We start from the raw sequence: 22848 nt of genomic DNA, 5'->3' as shown, positions 1-22848 counted from the left end.
CCCCACATGATCAAAATGCATTCACTCAGGGACATGGGTGACTCCATGTCCCTACAGGCAGTACGCCTCTGGATAAGAGTGTGCATGAAAGACGGAATATGGAAGCAGGCAAGCGTTGCTGTATATGTTTGGAAGCTCTGGTTGTGGTTCTAAATCAGAGCGTTTCCAAGGTTTGTTAAGCCAGTAGAATTCCAACATTTTGGAATTTGGCAAACTAGTATTGGCCACCATCACAGAATGGCTATCACAGAGGAACTTTGTGGGAGTGAGTTACTGCAGAATGCTAGCGGGTTCCATCCAAATGGCTGTTCCCTTTAGAGTCAAAGGTTACAGCATCTTCTCAAATGGAGCAGAACGCAGTCTTTGTTTTGGGGAAGAGATATTTCAGGGACAAAGTCAAGAGACATCTTGAAACGTGCTTTATCATGTCATACAGCAAAACACATTCTGATGGGAAATGAACTTTGTACAAACCGAGGATGGCCAAGAGACACTGCAATAAAATCACTGCTGAAAATACTAGAAGCCACCGTGGAATTCCTAAATGCCATGTCAAACAGGTGCTTGGGATTTGCAGAGCCCTGTTGTAGAGTGGGTGCCACTAGGGTTGCCAGCTCTGAACTGAGAAATTCCTGAAGATCTCGTAGGGGTAGGGGGGGTTGGGGGAGGGCAGAGATCCCAGCAGAATATAATGCCATCCAGTCTAGCTTCAAAGCAGCCATTTTCTCCAGAGCAACGGATGTTTTTGCTGTGGAGATCAGCTAACATTTTGAGAGATCGCCAGGGCTCACCTGGAGATTGGCGACTTGAGGTACCATTGTAGCCAAACAAAACCCCTGCGACCTGTTTTGCCATAGTTTATGAAGGGTTTTAAAATGTCAGGAACAAAGATCTCCTGAATTCAGGCTTTTCTTTCCTTTTCTCCTTAGATCCAGTTTGTTTTTGTTTTTTAAACGAAGGAACTCTTTGAAATATTTAACTTCCTCTTAACTGATGCCTTTATGAGTAATTCTTTCACATATCAGAAGCAATAAAATGTCCCCTCTTGCTATAGAATTTCATGCAGAGGGAGCCGTTTATTCAAATGTTGCTTCATGGCCAGTAGGGGTGTTAAAATTTTCTTTTCCTTGCCACACTCTGTGCTGTGTTAGAAAATCATTTATCTGTGTTTTTTTAAAAAATAGAACTTGTTTACAGATGGATGTAGTGCTAGATTACAAATTTGATTATGAATATTGCAATTATCTTTGCCTCGCCAGCTGCTTCGTGTTTTTTTGAGCTGATCATTTTTGTCGGCGAGCCAGCAGGCTCTCCAAAGACTAACGTAATGTAAAATGATTATTGAAACAATACCTGTGAAAAGGGGCAGAGATTGTGAGTCATGCAGCAAATGAAAGTCGAATCCAGGAACTGGGGGGGGGGGGGACCCTAAAACCTTTCCTGGTGAGTTCTGTCCTTCAGGAATTTGTGTACTTATGGATCAGACTTTCTATTCGTTTTAGTAGTGAGGCCTGAGCTGATCTATGGGTATTTCATATTTTCCACAACGACTTTCTGGGGAAAACTTTTCATTTCTAAAATTACATTTTCATTAAATCGAGTAGTATTTCTTTGAGAAAATATCTGCCCTGCGCCCCCTCACACCCTGCAGTAAGGCTCTCCAGATTACACTATAAATCAATATTAAAAAATTGTACACATTTGGGGAAAAAAGTTTCCATGCCCGCTACTAACAATATTAATCAAGTGTATAAATTATCTAACAAAGCAGCATTAAAAACGTTAAAAGCACGATAAAATTAGGTAAAGTAGGTGGAGTGGGATGGGTTTGGGGGATCTTATGAATCTAGTTATAACGTGGGTAAAACAGAGGAGCAAACTATTAACTACAACAACAGCTGCTAATAATGAACCGAGATCACCTCTACAACAAATGCTTACACCATCTTCAAACAATGGATGGTCAACTTGGAAACAGTCTCACAACAATTAGTTTATATCATACCTTGGATCAAAACAAGAATCATTTCAAATTTGCCTCTACATAAATCTGGGCACAATCGTACAACAAAAAAGATGTCACATACACATTCACAGATATCTCAACAATAGAAAGTAGTTGAAACACACGCATAAAAAGCAATGCCACCTCTGAATTGGACAGGGATTTCAAATAGATCAAAAATAAATTTTCAAATAATTTTTTCCCAAGGTACACTGTAAACCTCCGTGCTGCTCTCCCGACTCTAAGAAAGGCGAATCCTCTACATTCCTCCTATCAGTGTCAGATGGAATAATGAACCAACAGTGGGGCTGAGCAAACAAATGTTTGCCTGACCTGTTGCATTTCTGGCACCAAATGCAACAGAAGAAGATATTCTGCATCTGGGGGTACCACTACTGAAGGGCCCTGATTTTCATACTATTTAGCCTAGGTCCAGTTGAATGGTGGCAGGCAAAGCCGGGCTTGAAAGATGATGTAATATAGTGGACACAATGCTAGACAAACCAGGCAGTCTGGAAGTTTGTTTTGCCTCAAGAAACTACCTGGATAGCCCAGGTCAGCCTGATCTCGTCAAATCTCAGAAGCTAAGCAGGGTTGGCTCTGGTTAATATTTGGATGGGAGACCACCATGGAACACCAGTGGTCACTATGCAGAGGAAGTCAATGGCCTCTGTTAGTGTCTTGCCTTGGAAAGCCTACTGGGTTGCCATAAATCAACTGCAGCTCGATGGTACTTTATACGCACACAAATATTTATTGAAAATAAGCGTGTATATGCTAAAGTAGGAAATAATTATATCTAATACTAAAGTGGAAAATAATAACATGCATATATGAAATCATCATCATTCATTTATTAAGCTCATAGACCAGATATGTAAGCAACTGAAATAATAATAAGGCTTACCAAACACCATTTCTGAATAACAAAAATACCACAATTAAAAACGAGGACATTGCAGATAAGTATAAAATCCCAAATACTACATTTGAGGTGTGTTAAGTGAACCTTGCTTCTCACACCCACCGCAGTATTAGTTCAACAACTATTCATGAGTGATTAATCCCGAAAAAAATATCGTGCTTTCATTATGCAAACAGACATGGTCAATTAGATCTCGCTTTATGCGTATTGATGTGTTTTCCAATTCAGACCGTATTAAAGATAGTGTGATGTAGTGGTTAGAGTGTTGATCTAGAATCTGGGAGACCCAGGTTTGAATCCTCACTCCACCATGGAAGTTTGCCAGGTGACAGCTTCTACTCTAGAGCTGTGGCTATGCTGAACTCCGTGACTTCGTGTTGATGTGTTTGGGGCTGTGTAGGGATGGGTGGAGGAAGGGGAAAGTGAGGATGGGGTATGAGTCTGAAATTGTGTGCATCGAGGAATGCTGCTGTAAATTTCGTTGTGCGTGCACAATGACAATAAAATGCTTGTCATGCTATGCTTGGGCAGCTCTTCTCTCTAGGCCTTATCTCCCTTATAGAGTTTTTGTTAGGATTAAAATGGTCAGAGCGATGATATTGTAAGATTCTTGGGGTTCCCAAGGAACATTATCAGTTTATAAATATAGAAATCAATACAGAAGCAAAGTATGCCACTGTTAATTCATACCTCTTGCCTGCCACTCCTTTGGAACTGAAAAGAAAATGGTGAGGATGAAGACGATGACAAAGACGACGAGGAGTAGTCGTTTGGATTTATACCCCGCCTATCTCTTTTGTAAGGAGTCTCAAAGTGGCTCACACACTCCTTCCTTTCCTCTCCCCACAACAGACCCCTTGTGAGGTAGGTGGGGCTGAGAGAGTTCTGAGAGAATTGTGATCAGCCCAAGGTCACCCAGCAGGCTTCATGTGGAGGAGTGTGGAATCAAACCTGGCTCACCAGATCAGAGTCCCCCTCTCTTAATGCTGGCTCGCTTCGCTTTTTCCGTCTGCTGTCCCTCATGCTGGTTCTTTGAGCAAAAGCGGCCTCTACATTGGAATGTCTGATTTAAGGCTTCCCCCGCTGTGGTGGAATCCTTTGCTCTTGGAGGCTTCGGTTTTGTTAATTAACGCTGCACCTGCCATTTACCTCCCCTTAATTATAACTGACAGAAGGAGTCAGTGTATTGATTGAAGTTATTTTCTGAAGCAAACCATACTGTACAGCAGCTGGTCCGTGAACCGCATATGGCGCAATAACTTAATTGTCTTACAGGGATGTATTGCTGGGGCTGAAATGTCCTGGAGTGAGTCAGGATTTGCACTGAGCTTTGCAAGTTTTTGCTTTATCCTCCTTTCTTCCTTTTTAAAAGGTGTGGATCTTCTCTGCCAGGTTGGCGCTCATTATCCCAGGGCTTGCCTCTTCCACTTCTGTTTCTGGCTCATTCGAGTAAGGGTGCAAATGGCTTCCTTGTCCCAAGCTGCAAACAAGACAGAATGTTGGGTTCTCTCAGGAATTGCATTCCCAAACAGTGGAGAGAAGCAAAATCCTTCTTTCAGGAGTCTGATGATTGTTGAGCCTTTTGTCTTTTTATGCAGGCAGGTGTGGTCTTTCTCTTCCCCGTCCTGGTCTCAAAAGAGTGCGACTATTTCTGCCAAAGACATTGACCGTTTATTGTTAAAATTTCATGCTGGCTGCATTCAGGGTCCCATTTTGACAGTGCTTAAATAAAAATGTACACAAACCAGCTTGTATTGGGGTTGTGCATCTATGTAGCTCCTCCCCCCCAGTCCCTACTTTTGTGATACAGGGATGGAGGTTTAACACTTCCCCTTGACACATTAATTCAGATTGGGAGGGGGCCTTATTTAAACTTAGGTGATTTTTCAAGATGATTTCTCAGGATACTAATTAGGGGAAAGAAAAGCATCTATGGTTACCTGATGCCTGCCTTTGTATGTCACCGATAACTGGTTTGCCCAAATAAATTCAAAAATACACACGGTGCAACGTGTGTATTTTTGAATTTATTTGGGCTAACGTTGACATTGCACTCTTAAAGATACAGATAACTGGTTTGCCATAAACCACCATACACGTAAATTAGACTGGTTGGGGTGGGTTTTCCGGGCTGTGTGGCCGTGATCTGGTGGATCTGTGTGGCCGTGGTCTGGTGGATTTTACCCGATGGCAACCACATCTTTGCATAACAAGTTCCACCCAATCACTTACTGATTGGTTCCCCACCCTGGGATATGGACAATATATACCCCACTAAACATTCCCTTCTCATAGGACACAGTGTGTAACAGACTTCCCTCTGTGATACACCTCTGAAGATGCCAGCTGAAACGTTAGGAACAACATCCATCAGACCACGGCCACACAGCTCGGAAAACCCACCACAACCAGTGGAATCCGGCCGTGAAAGCCTTCAACAATATGTAAATTAGAGTTGACAGCTTTGGCCTGGGAAATTCCTGGGGATTTGGGGTTGGAGCATGGGGAAGGGAGGGGCCTCTGAAGGGAATAATGTCATAGATCCCACTCTTGGAAGAAGAGTTTGGATTTATACCCTGCTTTTCTTTCCTGTAAGGATACTCAAGGCATCTTACAAACTCCTTTCCTGGTTGTTGTGGGTTTTCCGGGTTGTGTGGCCGTGGTCTGGTAGATCTTGTTCCTAACATTTCGCCTGCATCTGTGGCTGGCATCTTCAGAGGTGTATCAGAGAGAGAAGTCTTTTAGCCTAAACCTGTTGCTGTGGTTGTGCCTGTGATGCATACCTTTGTGTGGAAGTGGTGGCACTTTTCTGCAATATGGTCGTATCCTCTATTGATAGAGTGCCATGGTCCGACCATTATGCCCTGAAGGTTCGGATGGACCTGCCATGCCTCCCCCGTCTAGGCTTATCGGACTTCATTTAAGGTCCGGCCTTGCTGGAGACTTATGGATCCAATTTGGTTTCCCAATGCCTCTATGGGATCCTGAACCTGCCGGCACACTCGGATGAGTAGGTGGGAGTATCGAAATGCCCGGCTTTCCGCATGCCATTGAGGGTTGTTGCCCTCAAGGCCCCTTCAAGGCCCCCGGGCTTCACGGCTGGGTCTGCGGTATACCGAGGAGCTACGCCGCATATGAAACGGGAACCTGGGACGCACTAGATGAAGTGTGGAGGGAAATTTCATGGACGAAGCTAATGCCAACATCTTATAGGACGCTTATGAAGGGGCTCATGAGATGGCGACAAAAGAGGCGGGCGAGAGCCTTCCTCTCCTCCTCTCTCTCTGCAGACTCAGCTCCCGCCTGGCACAACTGTTCCTGCCTAATTCGGACTTTGGACCTCACACCTGCAGGTTCTGGCAAATTCTCAATTGGCTATTAGCTGTGAGGTAATGCTGGTGCTCTTTTGCAGATAAAGTCGCGTCAGCTCCTCAGCCAGGACCTTCCTTCTGTGTTGGAATAAGCAATTAGCTGTAACTAGAGGCTCCCTTGCTGCCTCCCGCCCCTTGTTTGGCCCAGTTTTCCCTGCTCTCCCGCCAGTGTCCTACAGGGGGTTCCTTGGGCTGCTGTTAGACCTACTACTTGTCCTTTCCTGGATCTCATGCCCCTCCTGGCTTGGCTGGAAGCTCAAGCAGGAGGAGCCACGACCCCACCTGTTGAAGCAAGATCAATGGCTCCCTTGAGCAAGGGAGTCTCTCCGGGTGGGTTGGAAGGAGGCAGTGGTCCCAGCCCCACTCTAAAAAAGACCATCGCTAGGATCCAGGATTCACACCACTGCCTGCCTCGAATCTTTCTGCTTCTGGGGAAGGTAATTGAGAGAGTGGTGTTGGAGCAGCTTCAGGGCTTCCTGGAGGGACGAAGCTAGGCTTTCGATCCCTTCCAGTCCTAAGGCTTCCGCAAGGGGTGGCATGGGACGGAGGGACTGTTCTTGTCAGCTTATCACGGACACGCCTCACAGACACAACTTGACTGAGGTGGATCGGCGCCTGCTGGTATTATTGGACCTTAACAGAAGGCTTTGATATGGTCGACTCACGCACCTGGGCCCACCACCTGGTCAGCTCAAAAGGGGCACTGTCCCCAGTGGATTGTCTCTCGCTCCCTCCGGGACCGGAGTCAGCAAGTGTGGTGTGGGGGACCAAGCCTCCCAGAGGTGCCCACTTCAGTGTGGTGTGCCCCAGGGTACATTGCTCTCCCCGCCATTGTTTAACATCTATATGCCACTAATTTGCTCAGTTGGTATGCGGAGTTTTGGGCTGATCTAGTCATCAGTATGGCTGATGACACTCAGCCTATTCCCAGCTGGGATGGGAGGGGGGGAGCAGCTGTCACTCCTGCAGCTCTACAGCATTGCTTGGAGGCGGTTGCTGGATGAGCCATTGCAACAGAGCAGGTTAAAACTGGAATCCATCGAAGACGGAGATCCTTTGGCTGGGCCACTGGGAGGCGGGGAATTTTCAGTCACTGGAGTGGGAGGGGGCTTCATTGGCACTAGCCTTCTTCCTCCGGCCCCAGCCTGGGGGTCCACCTGGATTCGCCTCTTTCTAATGGAGACCCAGGTGGCCCATATAACCCGGGTTATGCGTTCTTCCATCTTCGACAGGCCCGGGGGTTGGCCCCCGTCCTCTCCCAGGCAGGCCTCGCCACTGTGACCCCTCCACCGGGCAGCTCTAGGCGAGACTATTGTCACTCGGCTTCTTACTGCTGGGCCTTCCCCTTACGGCCTGATCCGGAAGTTGAAACTATGTGCAACATGTAGCGGCGCGTGTGCTCACAGGTGGTGCGTTTAGAGAACATATCTAACCTGTGCTGCGCTTGCACTGGCTTCCGGGTTGAGTTCTTAATCATTCATAAGGTGTGGGTACTTCACCTTTAAGGCACTTTACGCTGTCTTTGGGACCTTCTGCATCTTCGGGACCGCCTTTACCCTATATGTCCCTCTCATGGCCTCTGCGTTCGGGTAGAGGCCAACTTATTGGTTGTCCCCTAGCCCCCTCGATGAGATGCGGTTGGTTTTCTACTCCGGCCAGGGCCTTTACAGTCCTTGGCCCTGCCTGGTGGAACACTTTACCACTCAGCTATCCTGGCCCCAAGGGATCTTGGAGAGTTCCGCAGGGCCTGTAAGATCGAATTGTCGCACTGGGCGCTTGGGAGGGGCTGACTGGGCTGAAGTGCGCAGCCTCCTCCCTCCTCCCCTCCTTTCGGCCTGGGCCCCACCTTTGTGCAGTGGAGGCCCCTCAGCTTTTTGGGTCTGGGTTTCCCAGGGTGGGTGTGGCCACGCTTTATGAAATTTGTCGGATTAGCTGTAATTTTATTTAATTCGCTGTTTTAACTGGGATTTTAATGTTATTTCTGTTATGATTATGTTGTTCACCGCCCAGAGCCCTTCGGGGGAGGGGCGGTATATAAAATTGATTATAAATAAATAAATAAATAAATAATTTATCGATATAAAAGGCAAGACGTATTGGCAGTTTTTTAAAGAGCTGCGCTGGCGCATGAGCAGAGGGGGCAGGCCGCTCTAACGCAAGCACGAGCTGGCGTATTGGCGACAACTCAGTTTTCTAGAGCCCGTCGTATTTTGTTGCACAACAGGCTTTATTACTGGTATAATGAAATAGGAAACCAGTCCTACAAGGGAGACTGTTATTAGAGCAGTGGTTCTCAACCTTCCTAATGCTGCGACCCTTTAATACAGTTCCTCATGTTGTGGTGACCCCCAACCCTAACATTTATCCATTTTACAGCTGGAGAACACTGATGCAGAGAGTCTCAGGCGACCCCTGTGAAAGGGTCGTTCGACCCCCAAAGGGGTTCCAACCCCCAGGTTGAGAACCACTGTATTAGAGGGAAGTTTGTTCTGCCCCAGATGATGAGAGACAGCTTCCAAATCCAGGTCCCCTGGAAAAGTCTCTTTAATCTCTGCCAATTTTTTTAGTGTTCTGGAATGTTCATTAGAAAACCCAGTAAAACCGAGGTGCTTCGGCTGCAGAAATCTCAGTCCAGGGGGAGTCATTTACAGACAGGCTAGAGTTCTTCCTTTTAGCTATTCTTGGTGGTTTCTTTCCTGATGTTCTTCGGTGTAGTGCAATAAACGCTTAATCGGTTTTGTTTGATTTTATTCCCCTCTCCTTAAATGAAAGTGTACCATCTGTGCCTGTCTGAAGGTTTGAAGCAGATTTTCTAGAACGGTGTGTTCCTCCGTGGCGGACATCCTTTCTTTCCCCACTCCCCTAAGCGTTCTGATTTCGTGCAGGCCTGACTGTGGTCCAAATGGGGAACCCTTGACAACCTTTTCCACCCTACGGCTCTCAAGTACCCCTGTTAGATACCTGATAATGTGCCCATAAAGCACCTGCTACCCATTTGTGAAAGGTGAAGGTGCGCTTCATCTCTGTGCCAGCATGAGAAACGGTTCGTGATACAGCCCGGTCTAATGGGGATGGCTTAATATTGTGTAACTTTTGTCTCTCTCTCTTTTGCTGCAAAATTTTGAAGAGAGAACTTGCTTGCTATATGGGGAAGAATTGGGTTTTGTGTTTGCATGTTTTAATATTTGGCACTGTCGGAAACATCTGTTAGTGCCAACTGAAGTCCCCCGCGTTGTTCTTCCTAGCCGGTCTTGACACCCTCTTGTTTAGTTAACACTTTGCCATCTGTGCATCTGATGTTACTCTAACGAGGAGCGGGCGTGTTGGCGAGTATCTTGACAGCGTTTCAAATGCCCCTCTCGCCTCTCTCCCATTTTTCATGCCTTGTTGATGGCTTCCTGCTCAGCTTGGCTGGGTTACCCTCTGCATTGTTTTTTTACCTTTCTAAATGAAGCTTTTCGCACTCTCTTCAGAATTGCAGTTTCAAAATGCTATTTCTGGAGTCTCTGCGTTTTCGTCTTCACCGTGGTGTGCAAGAAGAGTCTTCTCTTCCAGTCAAGGCTGTCGGCTCTTTTCATTTCTGTGGCGCACCCCAGGGTTGCTTGCAGCTTTTAAAAGTATCAGGCATAATAAAAAACGTAGCTGCATGAACAGTGCAGTTAAAACCAGTGGCCGTCTTCGGTTTGGTTTGGTTTATTAGATTTATATACCGCCCTCCCCCGGAGGGCTCAGGGCGGTGAACAACAGCTGCAAAATGACAATTTCCATAATCATAACATTTAACAACCGCCATCAATAAACATAACATCAATAAACATAGAATCAATAAACATAGCATAACTTACAATTCTAAACAACAATGAACATGGCATTTCGACATAGAATTATAGCAAAAGAAACATCAGTAATCGTAACATCATAAATTATATAAAGCAACAATACTCATAACAGCAGACATCACTAGCAGCGTAAGCAAACAATAATAAGATAGATGGCGACTTTCTCTTTCTGTAGCATACTACAGAAAAACACAATGACCCAAGAACGAATCCCCAATATAAACTACAGCCACATTGGTACAAAAACCTAGCTTAATGACAAATCTAAATACAGGAACACATCACTAACCGAACTGAACCTAAACTAACTATACCTAATGCTAGCTGAATAATTTTGCAATGATACAGTAAAAATTATCAAAAATAATATCAGAAATGGGAGGGAAACTCAATACAGCCTCACTAGCTACATTCACACACACACACACACGCACACACACACACATTAAAGAAGGGCTCAGGGAGGCTTATGATGGTATAAAGCCTAAAATAATACATAATTATAATGCTACAGGTTCAATGTAAAAAAGCAAACCCTGATTAGGAGCAGCAGTGGCGTAGGAGGTTAAGAGCTCGTGTATCTAATCTGGAGGAACCGGGTTTGATTCTCCACTCTGCCGCCTGAGCTGTGGAGGCTTTATCTGGGGAATTCAGATTGGCCTGTACACTCCCACACACGCCAGCTGGGTGACCTTGGGCTAGTCACAGCTTCTCGGAGCTCTCTCAGCCCCACCTACCTCACAGGGTGTTTGTTGTGAGGGGGGAAGGGCAAGGAGATTGTAAGCCCCTTTGAGTCTCCTGCAGGAGAGAAAGGGGGGATATAAATCCAAACTCCTCCTCCTCTTCCTCTTCTTCCTCTTCCTCTTCTTCTTCTTCTTCTTCTTCTTCTTCTTCTTCTTCTTCTTCTTCTTCTTCTTCTTCTTCTTCTTCTTCTTCTTCCTTACCACCCCGCGCCCGCAGAAACACCTTTTAATTAGCCAAAGACTTCAGTGAACTTGCATTTACAAACTGGCATCAAACAGGATTGATTGATTGGTGGGGGCTAACCCTGGTTAGTATTTTCCCTACGCAGAACCATACAATGGCAAACCACCTCTAAGCATCTCTTGGGCTCCTTCCGCACATGCAGGGTAATGCACTTTCAATCTTCAAAGTGCATTGAAAGTGGATTGAAAGTGGATTATTCTGCTTGTGTGGAAGGGGCCTTGCCTTGAAAGCCGCACTGGGGTGCTGTATGTTGGCTGAAACTTGAAGGCACTTCCTCACCACCACTGGTAATCCAGAGGGAACCAGTGTTCCATTTACTGGTTTTCAAAAATGTTTTGGTATGTGTATTTTAAATTGCTTTAATGGCATATTTTTGCGAGGTTATAATGTTTAAATAAGTATTTTTATTGTTCAATTTAAAAATCCATTATCTGCCTTGGTGACTCTGAACAGGACAGAAAGGTGGGACATACATTTTGTAAATAAATAAAATAAGTTAGGTCTTCTTTGTTTCCATGTTTGGGTCTCTTTTTGTGATCAGACTTCTGTTGTGTCCCAACTGTGAATGATTGAATCCCAACTAGCCACTGCTGGCTACACAAAGTATCTTCAAGGTAGAGATGTGAAGACCTGAGAAAACTTGGGGCAGGAGGGAGAGAAAGTATGTTTTCTAAATTTCAAGAAGCTGAGAGAAAGTGAAAAACTTCCTGTGAATCAGTTTTTTTTTTCTTGGAATGAGTGAAATGTTTAAGGCGCAGTTTCACTCCAAATGTGTTTATTGTGGAGATCTGCAGCATATTTTTAAACAGACTTATGCTGCAACTTCTACACATTTCACGCTGCATAGTCTTTAAATTAGACAGAAAAACTTAATTGGGGCAGACACTTTTTAAAATGTCCATTTTCATCATATTGCCTTATTCTTGTATTGACCTTCCAGAACATTTCCCTCTTCTTCAGTAGAGATAAATTTTCTTGATAATGCATGCTTCTGGTAGTACTTCTTACAAATTACTTAGGAGACACGACTATGCTAGGCCAGCGCAAAGGTCTCCTTGTAATAGTCTTGGAGGCGCAGAATAAGTATCTTTCAGCCCTTCTGTCTGGCATTCTTATACCAATTCTTTTGGAGTTGTTGGGTTGGCCTTTTGTGTACATTGTGTGTTAAGGATGCAATTCACAGGTGTGATAATGGAAAAGTGCAGCACTTTCTTGCCAAAGGCAGCCTTTAGCAGATCAAGATTATGCGAGACTGGTGCAATTTGGCCTCGTTACATATTCATTAAAAACTTGCAGGTGGCCGGACTGTCAGGAAGGCTTCTGGTTTCAAGCTGCCGTGACAGGGTATTAATTCAGTTTCTCTTTTCCAAGAAGATAGTTGCAGAGGGGAGCCATGCTAGACTGCAATAGAAAAGCTCGATTTAAGTCCTGTTGCACTTTAGAGACCAACGTGATTTAGGGGCGGGGTGTGTGTGTTAAGCTAGTGCAGTGATGGCGAACCTTTTCGAGACCGGGTGCCCAAATGGCAACCCAAAACCCACTTAATTTATCGCAAAGTGCCAATTTAACCTGAATACTGAGGTTTTAGTTTAGAAAAAACAGTTAGCTCCGAGGCACGCGTTACTTGGGAGTAAACTTAGTGAAGCAACCATGCAATGCTTCGAATGGATGAATCACGACCCTAGGAAGGTTTACTCAGAAGCAAGCCCCATTGCCAGCAACTGAGCTTACTCCCAGGTAAAGGATCATGCTTTAGTTCCCATGAAAATCAGTGGGGTTTTCGGCCCCCCCCACATGACAAACTCTGTGCGTGTGTGCCCACAGAGAGGGCTCTGAGTGCCACCTCTGGCACCCGTGCCATAGGTTCGCCACCACTGAGCTAGTGAGAATCTCTGAGGTATTGCTGGACTCAAATATGTCTCTTTCCTGAAGATCCCATTAGCTGATGTTCGTTTTTGTTTATTTGTTTCACTTAATATACCACCCACCCCTGAAGGGCTCTGGGCTGTGTACAATAACATACTAAAACATGACAATATGAAACCCCATAAAATAAAGTAAAACTATAAATTTTTAGATGGTAAAAATACACAGAAATCTACAGATGTTTGACTGAGCATGGGGTTTCTATGCTGTTTCTCTTAGGCCCCTTCCGCACATGCAGAATAATGCACTTTCAGTCCACTTTCAATGCACTTTGCAGCTGATTTACTGCGCAAAATAGCAAAATCCACTAGCAAACAATTGTGAATGTGGATTGAAAGTGCGGAAGTGCCCGATGTGTGCTGCCCCAGTTACAGTTTCTCCCATCTTCACACCACTGAAATAAATGGAGTTAAGTCCGAGTAACTTTGCTCTGCCCAGTTACATTCTGTCTACCTCTCAGCCTTGCTTTGTGTGAGTGACTGACAGACTAGTGGTTGGATAAGGTTGCTAAGGCTGAAGGCAGTTGTGGAGTCTGGGAGCAAGAGACCTAACCACAGTCTTGGAGAGTGTTATTGTTAAGCTCTGGGGAGCTTTGGAAGTGCATTTGCACAGACTGCTGTATTCCCGGGGAATTACCCTTAATATTGGGCTTGAAGAAGTATTCGCGAAATTTAAACCCAAATGGAAGCTAATTCCCCGAAAACTGTTTTTGTATGATGTTGAATGCTGATAACACTGTAGAATGTATACTTCTGGAGGCATTGATGGGTAGCTTCAACATTTGGATTTTTGTTTTTGAAATATAAATATTTGAATTCTATCTATTTCGGGGGGGAAAGCCCCTAGGAAACAAAGTATTTTATTGTTGAAATTTATTTAGTAGAAAGAATTACAGTCTTTTGGATTTTTCACTGATGTGTGACTGTACCTGTAAGGAAAAAGAAAGGTTATTATTAGAGGTTTTATAAGAAAACATTGTGTAATATATTGGGTTCGATGGAGCCTCTATAGCAATTTGTGCAGAGTGGTATTGGTTTACCTTCCAGGTGGAGCCTAGGGAGCTGCCAGAATTACAACTGATCTCCAAACTACAAGGCAGAAAAGATCAGGAGCGCCCGGCAAGTGCTTTTGCATGCGCTTGCTTTGTTTAGAGATTAATAATAACCATTCCTTCCCATAGCAAGGCAGCATCTGGACCCTTATCTGAGTCCTGACCTTGGAGGAGCTGCACAGCCTGAGAAAGCTTCCACTTTTAGGAAAATCGTTACAGGGAGGGATAGCATGAAATATAGGCTGCTACTTAGCATGAACCTTTTAGATACAGCAAAGAAACTCTGAGTGTACCTGGTTCTTAGTCTGATGCAATAAATCAATTTCAGTGAACCCGAGTCCAATTATTGGGAGGAGGTCGACGGGGACGACAAATTCCTCTGGAGAAAATGGCAGCATAGGAGGATGGACTCTTTGGCGATAGACCCTGCTGAGGTGCCTTTCTTCCTTTCCACAAATACCACCCTCCCAAGGCTCTACTCTGAAATTTCCTGACATTTTCCAATCTCAGAATTGGCAATCCTGTAGCTTGATAACCGCAAAGTAGGAATAAAAAGTGTCTGCAGCTCTGCATATCCTAAAAAGGTCCCAGTGTCTAGTTTTCTTTGGCATAATATTTTTGGTATTGTTTGAATGGATACACTTTTTACCATAGAGCGCCAGTTCATAGTCCTCTAACTATTGATAGTTGCTTCATTATTGTTTGCCTCTATTATTTTATGTCATTTTTACATAGCATTTCTCCCTAATGAGAGGCCCTGAGCTACTCATATAATTCTCTGCTGTCCTCTATTTTACCCTCACAACAAACCCGTGAGGTAAATTAAGCTGAGAGTGTGATCGAGCCAAGGTCAGTCAGCGAGATTCCATGGCAGACTGTGGATTTGCACCTGGGTTTCCCAGATCGTGGTCCAACACTTTAACCACGGTGCTGCGTGTACCTTTCCTCTGTAAACCGGTAAGGTAGTTTCCGAGGTAATCCCCCACCCCCTTTAAGTAGCTTATCTCCTGGTAGAACCGGCTATACCTGTCTCAGAAAAAGACATTAGTAGGGTTATATATTCCTCCGCTTCAGAACAAAACATACCGGACCCTCTTTGTTGTAGAATGCTCCGCCAGGGTTATAGTGCCTACCTCGCCATGCTCCCTCCCATCTGCTGTAAAGTAAAAATACTTTTTGGCATTTAGTTTAATTATATGAGGGCCGTGTTCAGTAATGCATTCTTATACCACCTGACTTTTGACAAAGGCAGCGTGTAAAAATGAACAATTCACACGGGATTATATTCTGATGTGGAAGTATACAGTTTTCTTGACCGCTGCATCTCAACTGACTACTGACATCTTTTCCTGAGACAAAGTATAGAGAACAGAGCACAAAATACATTCCTAAAGCGAGTGATGGTGTGGTGCTGGCAGACAGAAGCTTGTCTGTCTCAAAAAGTCTGGAGCTGGACATGTTTTGGTCTTCCTTTCAAGCTGAGGTATTTTTTTTTAATTGGGCGTACACGAAGCAGCCCTTTTAATGCCTACTCTGCCTACTCTGGTTGACAAGCTGACATTTAAGTGGCATTTTTGTAATTAGAATTTAAATGAATCAACTGCTTTTCAACATTTTATGCTTGGCCTTTACAGAGAGAGAGAGAGAGAGAAGGAATTTTTTATAATGTCAAAAGCGGAATTTGTGAAATTAATAAAAATTGGATCGTGTGGTTGGGAATGAAAACATCCCAAACTGATTTTTCACCGGGTGCTTTTAAAAACTTTTTGGTAGCCATAAATCACCTTTGGGACTGTTCCAGCCTCAGTAACATTGCCTGTTCTAGCTATACCAGGCTGTGTTTCATGTGGCAGAATGCAAGCAACTAGGACTATCCCAAGCTGTGATGGAAAAGAAAGTGTTTTCTCACACTGTGCATGAATAAATGGCATTTGCTGCCCCAGTGCATGGTGTGAGGGCCAGAAACTTTGCTGGCTTTTCAGAGAGGATTCTTGAAACATACTTTCACGAATCAGACTTCACTTCATCAGATGCATGAAGTGTTCATCCGTTAGGCAAAAGTCTTTATACATAAAGCTGCAGACTCCAGAAAGAAGAATGATAGCGTTGATCTGCAAAATGCATAGACCAGGGGTAGGGAACCTTTAACACTCAAAGAGCCATTTGGACCCGTTTTCCACGGGAAAAGAAAACACTTGGAGCCGCAAATAATTTTTGACATTTAAAATAAAGATAACACTGTATATATTGGGTTTTTTTTTACCTTTTACTCCACTCATTCTGAGAAGCGCATGGATGCGTCCGCCCTGCTGCCTGCAGGGTGGGCAAGGATGAAGCCAGCGGCTCAGCCTTCAGCCGTCCCGCTGAGGAAAGCGCCCACCCGATCCCAACGGGAAGTGGCGAGGAGGGGAAGCCATGGCGACGCGGCCCAGTATAGATCCATGGCGGGCAGTTAGCTGCGCTCTGCCCTGCTGCCTGCAGGGTAGGCAAGGATGAAACCGTTGCAGCTCCCTGGCTGCGTGGATCTCAAGCCAGTGCAAAGGGCAGAAGAGCCGCATGCGGCTCTTGAGCCGCAGGTTCCCTACCCCTGGCATAGACTGTGTACACCCTATGATAAAACATGTCCCCAGCACTGGGAATGAAGGACTTCTGCTACTGGCATTGGCCTCAAGTTGCTATACTCTTTTCCACCAAAAAAAAAAGGCAGTAGAATTGTATATCCATCTGCCAGATGGACTTCCTTTGTTTTAGAATGCTCCGCTCGGATCCCATCTGCCTTTGGGGTAGAACTAGGTAAGCCCCAGGACCCAAGCGAAGCATTCTAGAACAAAGAAGGTCCAGCTTTCAGCAGAGGAATATACAACTCTACTGTCATCTTTCAGTGGAAAAGAGTATAGACCTCAATGAGGAGTTCACAGTTTTCCCGGCCTTATCTCATTCAGTCATTCATGCATTTGACTTTACTCTCTGCTGCCACCAGCTGACCTTGAAGGAAATAGCTTTATCCCATCAGCTGACATCCAGATTCTCTTTCATAGTATTAGATTCTACACCCCTCCCCCCTCCCCCTTTTCATCAGCCAATGTGGAGTTAGGGGAAATTGTTAAAACTTTGCTTGTTAGAGGTGTTCTCTGCAAAGATGGAATCTCCCTTCTTCTCTGTTATTCCTTGGTAAGCATGAGCCTAAACAAGAGGCTTTTAGTGGGTGTGGAGCCCAGATGATGCCAGTTTCAGAAAAAGAAACGTTTGTCTGAAAGAGTGTAGCATATCATGGAATCAAACAGTTGAGCAGCGTAAAATAACACAGTGCGACAGCTCTGGAACATAGGAAAAGCAAATATAGCTAAATGCATCTTTTTGTTCTTTCACTTTTGTCTGCGATGTTTGCAGAGAGAGGCAAATTTGTTTTATTGGTTGCAGGTTTGTTGTAGCAAACATCAGTTCAACCCCTACAACTATGTAGTCCAGAAGCAGATATCGATGGGGTATTGCTGCCAATCTCCAGGCGGGGCCTGGAGTTTTCTTGGAATTGCAACTGATCTCCAGATGATTGGCAATCAGTTCTCCCAACTGTTTTGTCGGATAAACTCTGTGGCTTTATATCCTGCTGAAGTCTCTCCTCTCCCATCTTGCCCTCCCCAAGCTCCCTCCCTGCATCTTGAGCAATTTCCCAACTCAGAGTTGGCAACTCTGTGATACATATTTGTACAGCTGTGGATCTCATATTTGTACAGCTTGAAATCAAGCCTGACCGTCTTCAAAGTGGTCAGGATAATCGATGCAGTGCAGGAACACAAGTGTTAAATTGCATGGTGAAAAGTGAAACGTGTGCTACTCTTGAACACAGAACACTTCCCAATAAGCCTGCACAGGTTTTTCCTAGCCTTCCTACCTGCTTCCATTTATTTTAATTGATTATTGCCTTAAAAGTCCTGCAAGAAACTTTGGGGTGGTGGGGTGGTAAGGGCAGGCCAGTGGGGGCATGATCTCCGGTTCCTGGGGTCCTTCCACCTAGATGATGATTGAACTTCGATTTGATGTCAGCGTTTAATAACAACTTTAGGAAATCTCAGCTGACATATTCTCATGATCAGTGCGGGTCTATAAATAAGACGGTTGGGTTGCCAATAGAAACCCTTAATTTAGTTTTGCTGATCAGCTGGCCTGTGGCATCCCCCCGCCCCATTGGAGTGATATGTTTGCAATAAAGCTGCTAAGGGGGTGGGATGGGGTGTGTGTTTTTCAGCATGTCTTACATGGGAAAGGAGTTATCGAAGAGGCAGATGCTGTTTGCTCCTTGGAAAAACTCCCGGGCCAGTCAGCCCATAGAAAGTCATCCATGCAAACTTCTGCCATTAACATGCTTAGAACTCAGTGGACACTTCAGCACAATGTAGGGGTTAGAGTGTTGGTCTAGGACAGGGGTAGGGAACCTGCGGCTCTCCAGATGTTCAGGAACTACAATTCCCATCAGCCCCTATCAGCATGGCCAATTGGCCATGCTGACAGAGGCTGATGGGAATTGTAGTTCCTGAACATCTGGAGAGCCGCAGGTTCCCTACCCCTGGTCTAGGATCTGAAGGACCCAGGTTCGAATCTCCATTCTGCCGTGGAAGCATGCTGATGATCTTGGACACCGCTTCAGCTTAGCCTAACTTGCAAGGTTGTTGTGGGGATAAAACGGAGAGAATTTTGGAAGCTTTTTTTTTTTTTTAAGAAAAGGAGGGTAAGCTTTCCTAAAGAACAATAAATGATCTTAAATGCCCTAAATACTCAAAAGTAACCGCAATATCCGTTAGAGAGCAGGCCTAGTCAGAGGCGGAGCAAGGGGAAACCATGCCCAGGGTGCGCATGTGCTCTGCACCTCTGCCACAGCATTGTCCACCCCCGCCTTGGAACACCCCTGAAATGCCCTTGCCACGCCCCCTCGACGGCCTGGCCACGCCTCCACCACTGCTCCGCCCGGGGCGTTGCGCCCCCCGTCCCGTGGGTGCTACGCCACTGGGCCTAGTAGTTCAGTTTCCAGTGGCCTTTGGCAACGGGTGAGAAAACCCTGGAAAGGTACCAGGTTTATGTACAAAATATATGAATTGACCAGGCTTCTTATTGATGCTTCTGAAACATGCCCATGGGAAGTGCATTAGGACCCTTAAGGAGCTTATATATCTAGCTCCCTTCTTACCCTACCCCTTCTCCAAGTGGGTCCACTCCACAACAACCCTGGTTCATGTTTTTCTTTTCCAGAGACTTCCAACCTGTCTGTTTCTTGTAGTTTTGTGCCTGTCATGTGAGATTCCCCATAGAGAAGGGAATTGGTGTGGAATAATTTCTTGCAGAAGCACTATGGAATATCTGGAGCAACAGCAGAGATACTGGAGGGTCCCTGTCAACTGCTTAGCATGTGTTGAACGGAGTAGAAAAGAGTAAACCTGTAGTTATGTGTGTGAGAGAGATTGAATAATGAAAAACTCCCTTGTTCTCAAAATAATCACCCACGGAGAAGACACCATCCAGGTCTCTGCGTGAATGGCTGCTCTGACCTTGCTTCTTTCCAGTCATTCTTCATTGAGGACAGGCAACTCCCCCTCATTAGGCATAATTGCACGGTGAGCGATCCAGCAATGGGGCACAATTGCTCATTTGGAAAAGGCTGCCCGTTGTGTCTCTACATGAGTTACTGTTCTGGCTCCCTTTCAGTGAAAAAGCATCCTCAGAATACAGATGTGAACAAAAGCGGGGAATTCTTTATCTTAGGCAGCAAATGGTTTATTTTCAGAATATATTACGCCACCAATTGTCATTCAGAGGAGGGGGGAGTGTGCCGCAGCTATTGGGACTTTGGAAGGCCTTGGAATAAAGCTCGCCTGCGGTTTTATGAATAAGATTTCGGGTGGCTTCTTTTTTTTGTTTAGTTTTGAACTTCTGCAGCAAGATGTAAATGGTGGTTTTGATGTGGTGATTTGCAGTACTGCAGAACTTGCAAGCACTGGCTGTAAGTTTGCCATTACCATTTTACAGCTAGAGAGCCCAGTTTTATTTATTTAAGTTTGCATTTTATAGCCGAGATTTAAAGCTGCCAAGAGAGACGGGGCAAAGGGAGACGGAGGCGAGCTCCAAATAAAGGAATCCTTCAGCAGTGTGCAATAGTGGAAGTGTGAGGCCTAGAAATGGGGATGTGTGGAATATTTTTCTTGGGGGGGGGGGGTCATGAAATAGCCACACATGGTCAATTACAGCATTTAAATATATTAAACTTTGGTGGTTGGAATGTAGGTTGCTGCTTTGGTGGTTTGGATGTGTGAGTTAGTGTGGTATAGTGGGTAAGAGCAGGTGGATTCTAATCTGGAGAACTGGGTTTGATTCCCCACTCCTCCACCTGAGTGGCAGAGGCTTATCTGGTGAACCAGATGTGTTTCCGTGCTCCTACATTCCTGCTGGGTGACCTTGGGCTAGTCACAGTTCTCTCAGAACTCTCTCAGCCCCACCTACCTCACAAGGTGTCTGTTGTGAGGAGAGGAAGGGAAAGGAGCTTGTAAGTCACCTTGAGTCTCCTGACAGGAGAGAAAGGTGGGGTATAAATCCAAGCTCCTCCTCTTCCTTTTGACTACACATCTAAACAAGGATTCTTTAGGAACTGGGGTTGCCAGGTGGGGAATGGAGATTTACAGGAGTTACAGCTGACCTCCAGATCTCAGAGTTCCCTTGGAGAAAATGGGTGCTTTGGATAGTAGATTATATGACATTATACCATGCTGTGGTCCCTCCCCTCCTTAAACCAGGACTTAACCTGGAGTTAACAACCCTATTTGTATCCCCCCGCCCCCATGTTTTATTTTATTTATTTATTTATTATTTAGATTTTTATACCACCCAATCCCCGAGTTTATAAGAGGAATTGTGATTCTGCTGACTTGTGGGATCCAACCCAGTATTCTGAAATAGATGATGATATTTTACGTGCTGTGTTTTCATATGAGTAGCATTAATCTAATGGGCAGAACTTGGTTTGCTTTTCTGCTTTCCTGGTTGAAAGAGAGAGTGGTACAAAAAGCGAGTCAGCGTAAAAAAACAAAATATTCTAAGCCACTGCCTGGCTGGCTTGCTAAATGACCCCCATCAAATGTGTCTTTCTGTGTTTTCCACAGGATCCACCCTCCAGAATTCTTCAAGAAGAAGTATGCAGTTGCTGAAGTACATTTTACAGATGAGGTAAGTCTACGACACAGGTTACAACTTCTTAATGTGACCCCTCAAGGGTCACACTTGGCCAGGTGAAGTCTCGAGTTGGTATCTGGGTTGCTGGTCTAAACAGATTATTGGGAGCTGCCCACCACTTAAGAGCCAGCATGGTGTAGTGGTTAAGAGTAGGTGGACTCTAATCTGGAGAACCAGGTTTGATTCCCCACTTGAGCAGTGGACTTTTATCTGGTGAACCAGGTTTGCTTCTGCACTCCTTCATTCCTGTTGGGTGACTGTATGAGGGTTGACTTTACCCGACGAACTGTCTCCTGCAATCTTGCTCATTGCCTAATCACTCCTGAAAATGGTTATCACAGGCTTCAGTGATGGAAGGGGCGGTCCGCCCTTGAGCGGAGTAATTGATTTTTAAAGACAGCTGGAAAGTAAGGCTGTGTTTTAACTCCGAGCCGGTTGCGGTTTTGTTTTTTGCTCCCTACGCCTCCATGACTTGGAGTGTTAATTTTGTATTAGACATTTCTTTTAAGATTTGATATATTAAACGATTTAATTTGGGGAATTTTTGCCAATAAATCTTTGAACTTTGTTTGGACAACGTGGTTCGGAGCAGTGATTGTGTTTGCAAAAGCCCCTGTTGACGAACCCTTTGATGAAGAAGATTAGAGGAGGAAGGACTTCTCGGCTCGTCTTCAGCAATTGAACTGCTGTGCCCCCTGTCTGAGTGTTGGGAACACATGAGAAGAGGGTGAGCGAACAAGCAGTTCCGTACGGTGACCTTGAGCTAGTCACAGTTCTTTGGAACTCTCTCAGCTCCACCTACCTCACAAGGTGTCTATTGTGGGGAGAGGAAGAGAAAAGCGTTTGTAAGTCCCCTTGAGTCTCCTTACAGGGAAGGCATAAATCCCAAACTCTCTTTTCTCTCACTCCACGTCCAACTGTGCTGCTGCTCCTGTTGTGGCAGTTTGAGCCTGTTTCTGATCAAATAGCACTCCATTATTGTTAATGCGGAAGTTTTCAAATTCTTGTTTTTTCCAGAATCTGACAAAAAGTGAGATATATGTGCTAAAGTACTCTGAGATGCAGCAGTTAGAGCACCCCATGGCTGGGCCAATGCTTTTAACAGCTATGCTTCATGCCTTTGAAGCCTTTATCTGCAAGATGGAAATTGCCAGGTTTACATGAGTATCTGGAGCCCTCTGAATAAATTTGAGTTACTAATAATTAAACCATCTGACCAGTTACATCTGTGTTTTAAGAAGAAGCAGAAGAGTTGGTTTTTATCTTCCTTTAAGGAACCTCAGAAAGTCTCACAATTACAGTCTCTTCCTCTCTCTACAACTGACACCTTGTGAGGTAGGTGGGGCTAAGAGAGTTCTGAGAGAACTGTGGCTAGTCCAAGGTCACACAACAGGCTTCATGTGGAAGAGTGGGGAATCAAACCTGGTTCTCCAGGTTAAAGTCCTGGTTGAGCTTCCTTTGTCTTTCTCCCCTGCCTTATTTGTTGCCGTAGTGATAACAATACGATAATTAAGCTTTATTCTTAAAGA

The 22848-nt window shown here is 45.0% G+C and overlaps 1 protein-coding gene across 1 annotated transcript in view; it reads left to right on the top strand.

Annotated features, from left to right (window-relative positions):
- PEPD (peptidase D) overlaps positions 1-22848 on the top strand; it is a 189581-nt gene that overhangs the window by 18476 nt on the left and 148257 nt on the right. Inside the window, exon 4 of the mRNA XM_048515733.1 lies at positions 21250-21313. Within this exon, the coding sequence (XP_048371690.1) occupies positions 21250-21313 (64 nt within the window). The remainder of the gene's footprint in view (positions 1-21249; positions 21314-22848) is intronic.

Source organism: Sphaerodactylus townsendi, linkage group LG14 (genome assembly GCF_021028975.2).
Source record: "Sphaerodactylus townsendi isolate TG3544 linkage group LG14, MPM_Stown_v2.3, whole genome shotgun sequence".
NCBI classification, from domain to species: Eukaryota; Metazoa; Chordata; class Lepidosauria; order Squamata; family Sphaerodactylidae; genus Sphaerodactylus; species Sphaerodactylus townsendi.
The sequence above is the reverse complement of the archived record's forward strand: the minus strand, read 5'-3'. Positions and strand labels throughout refer to the sequence as shown.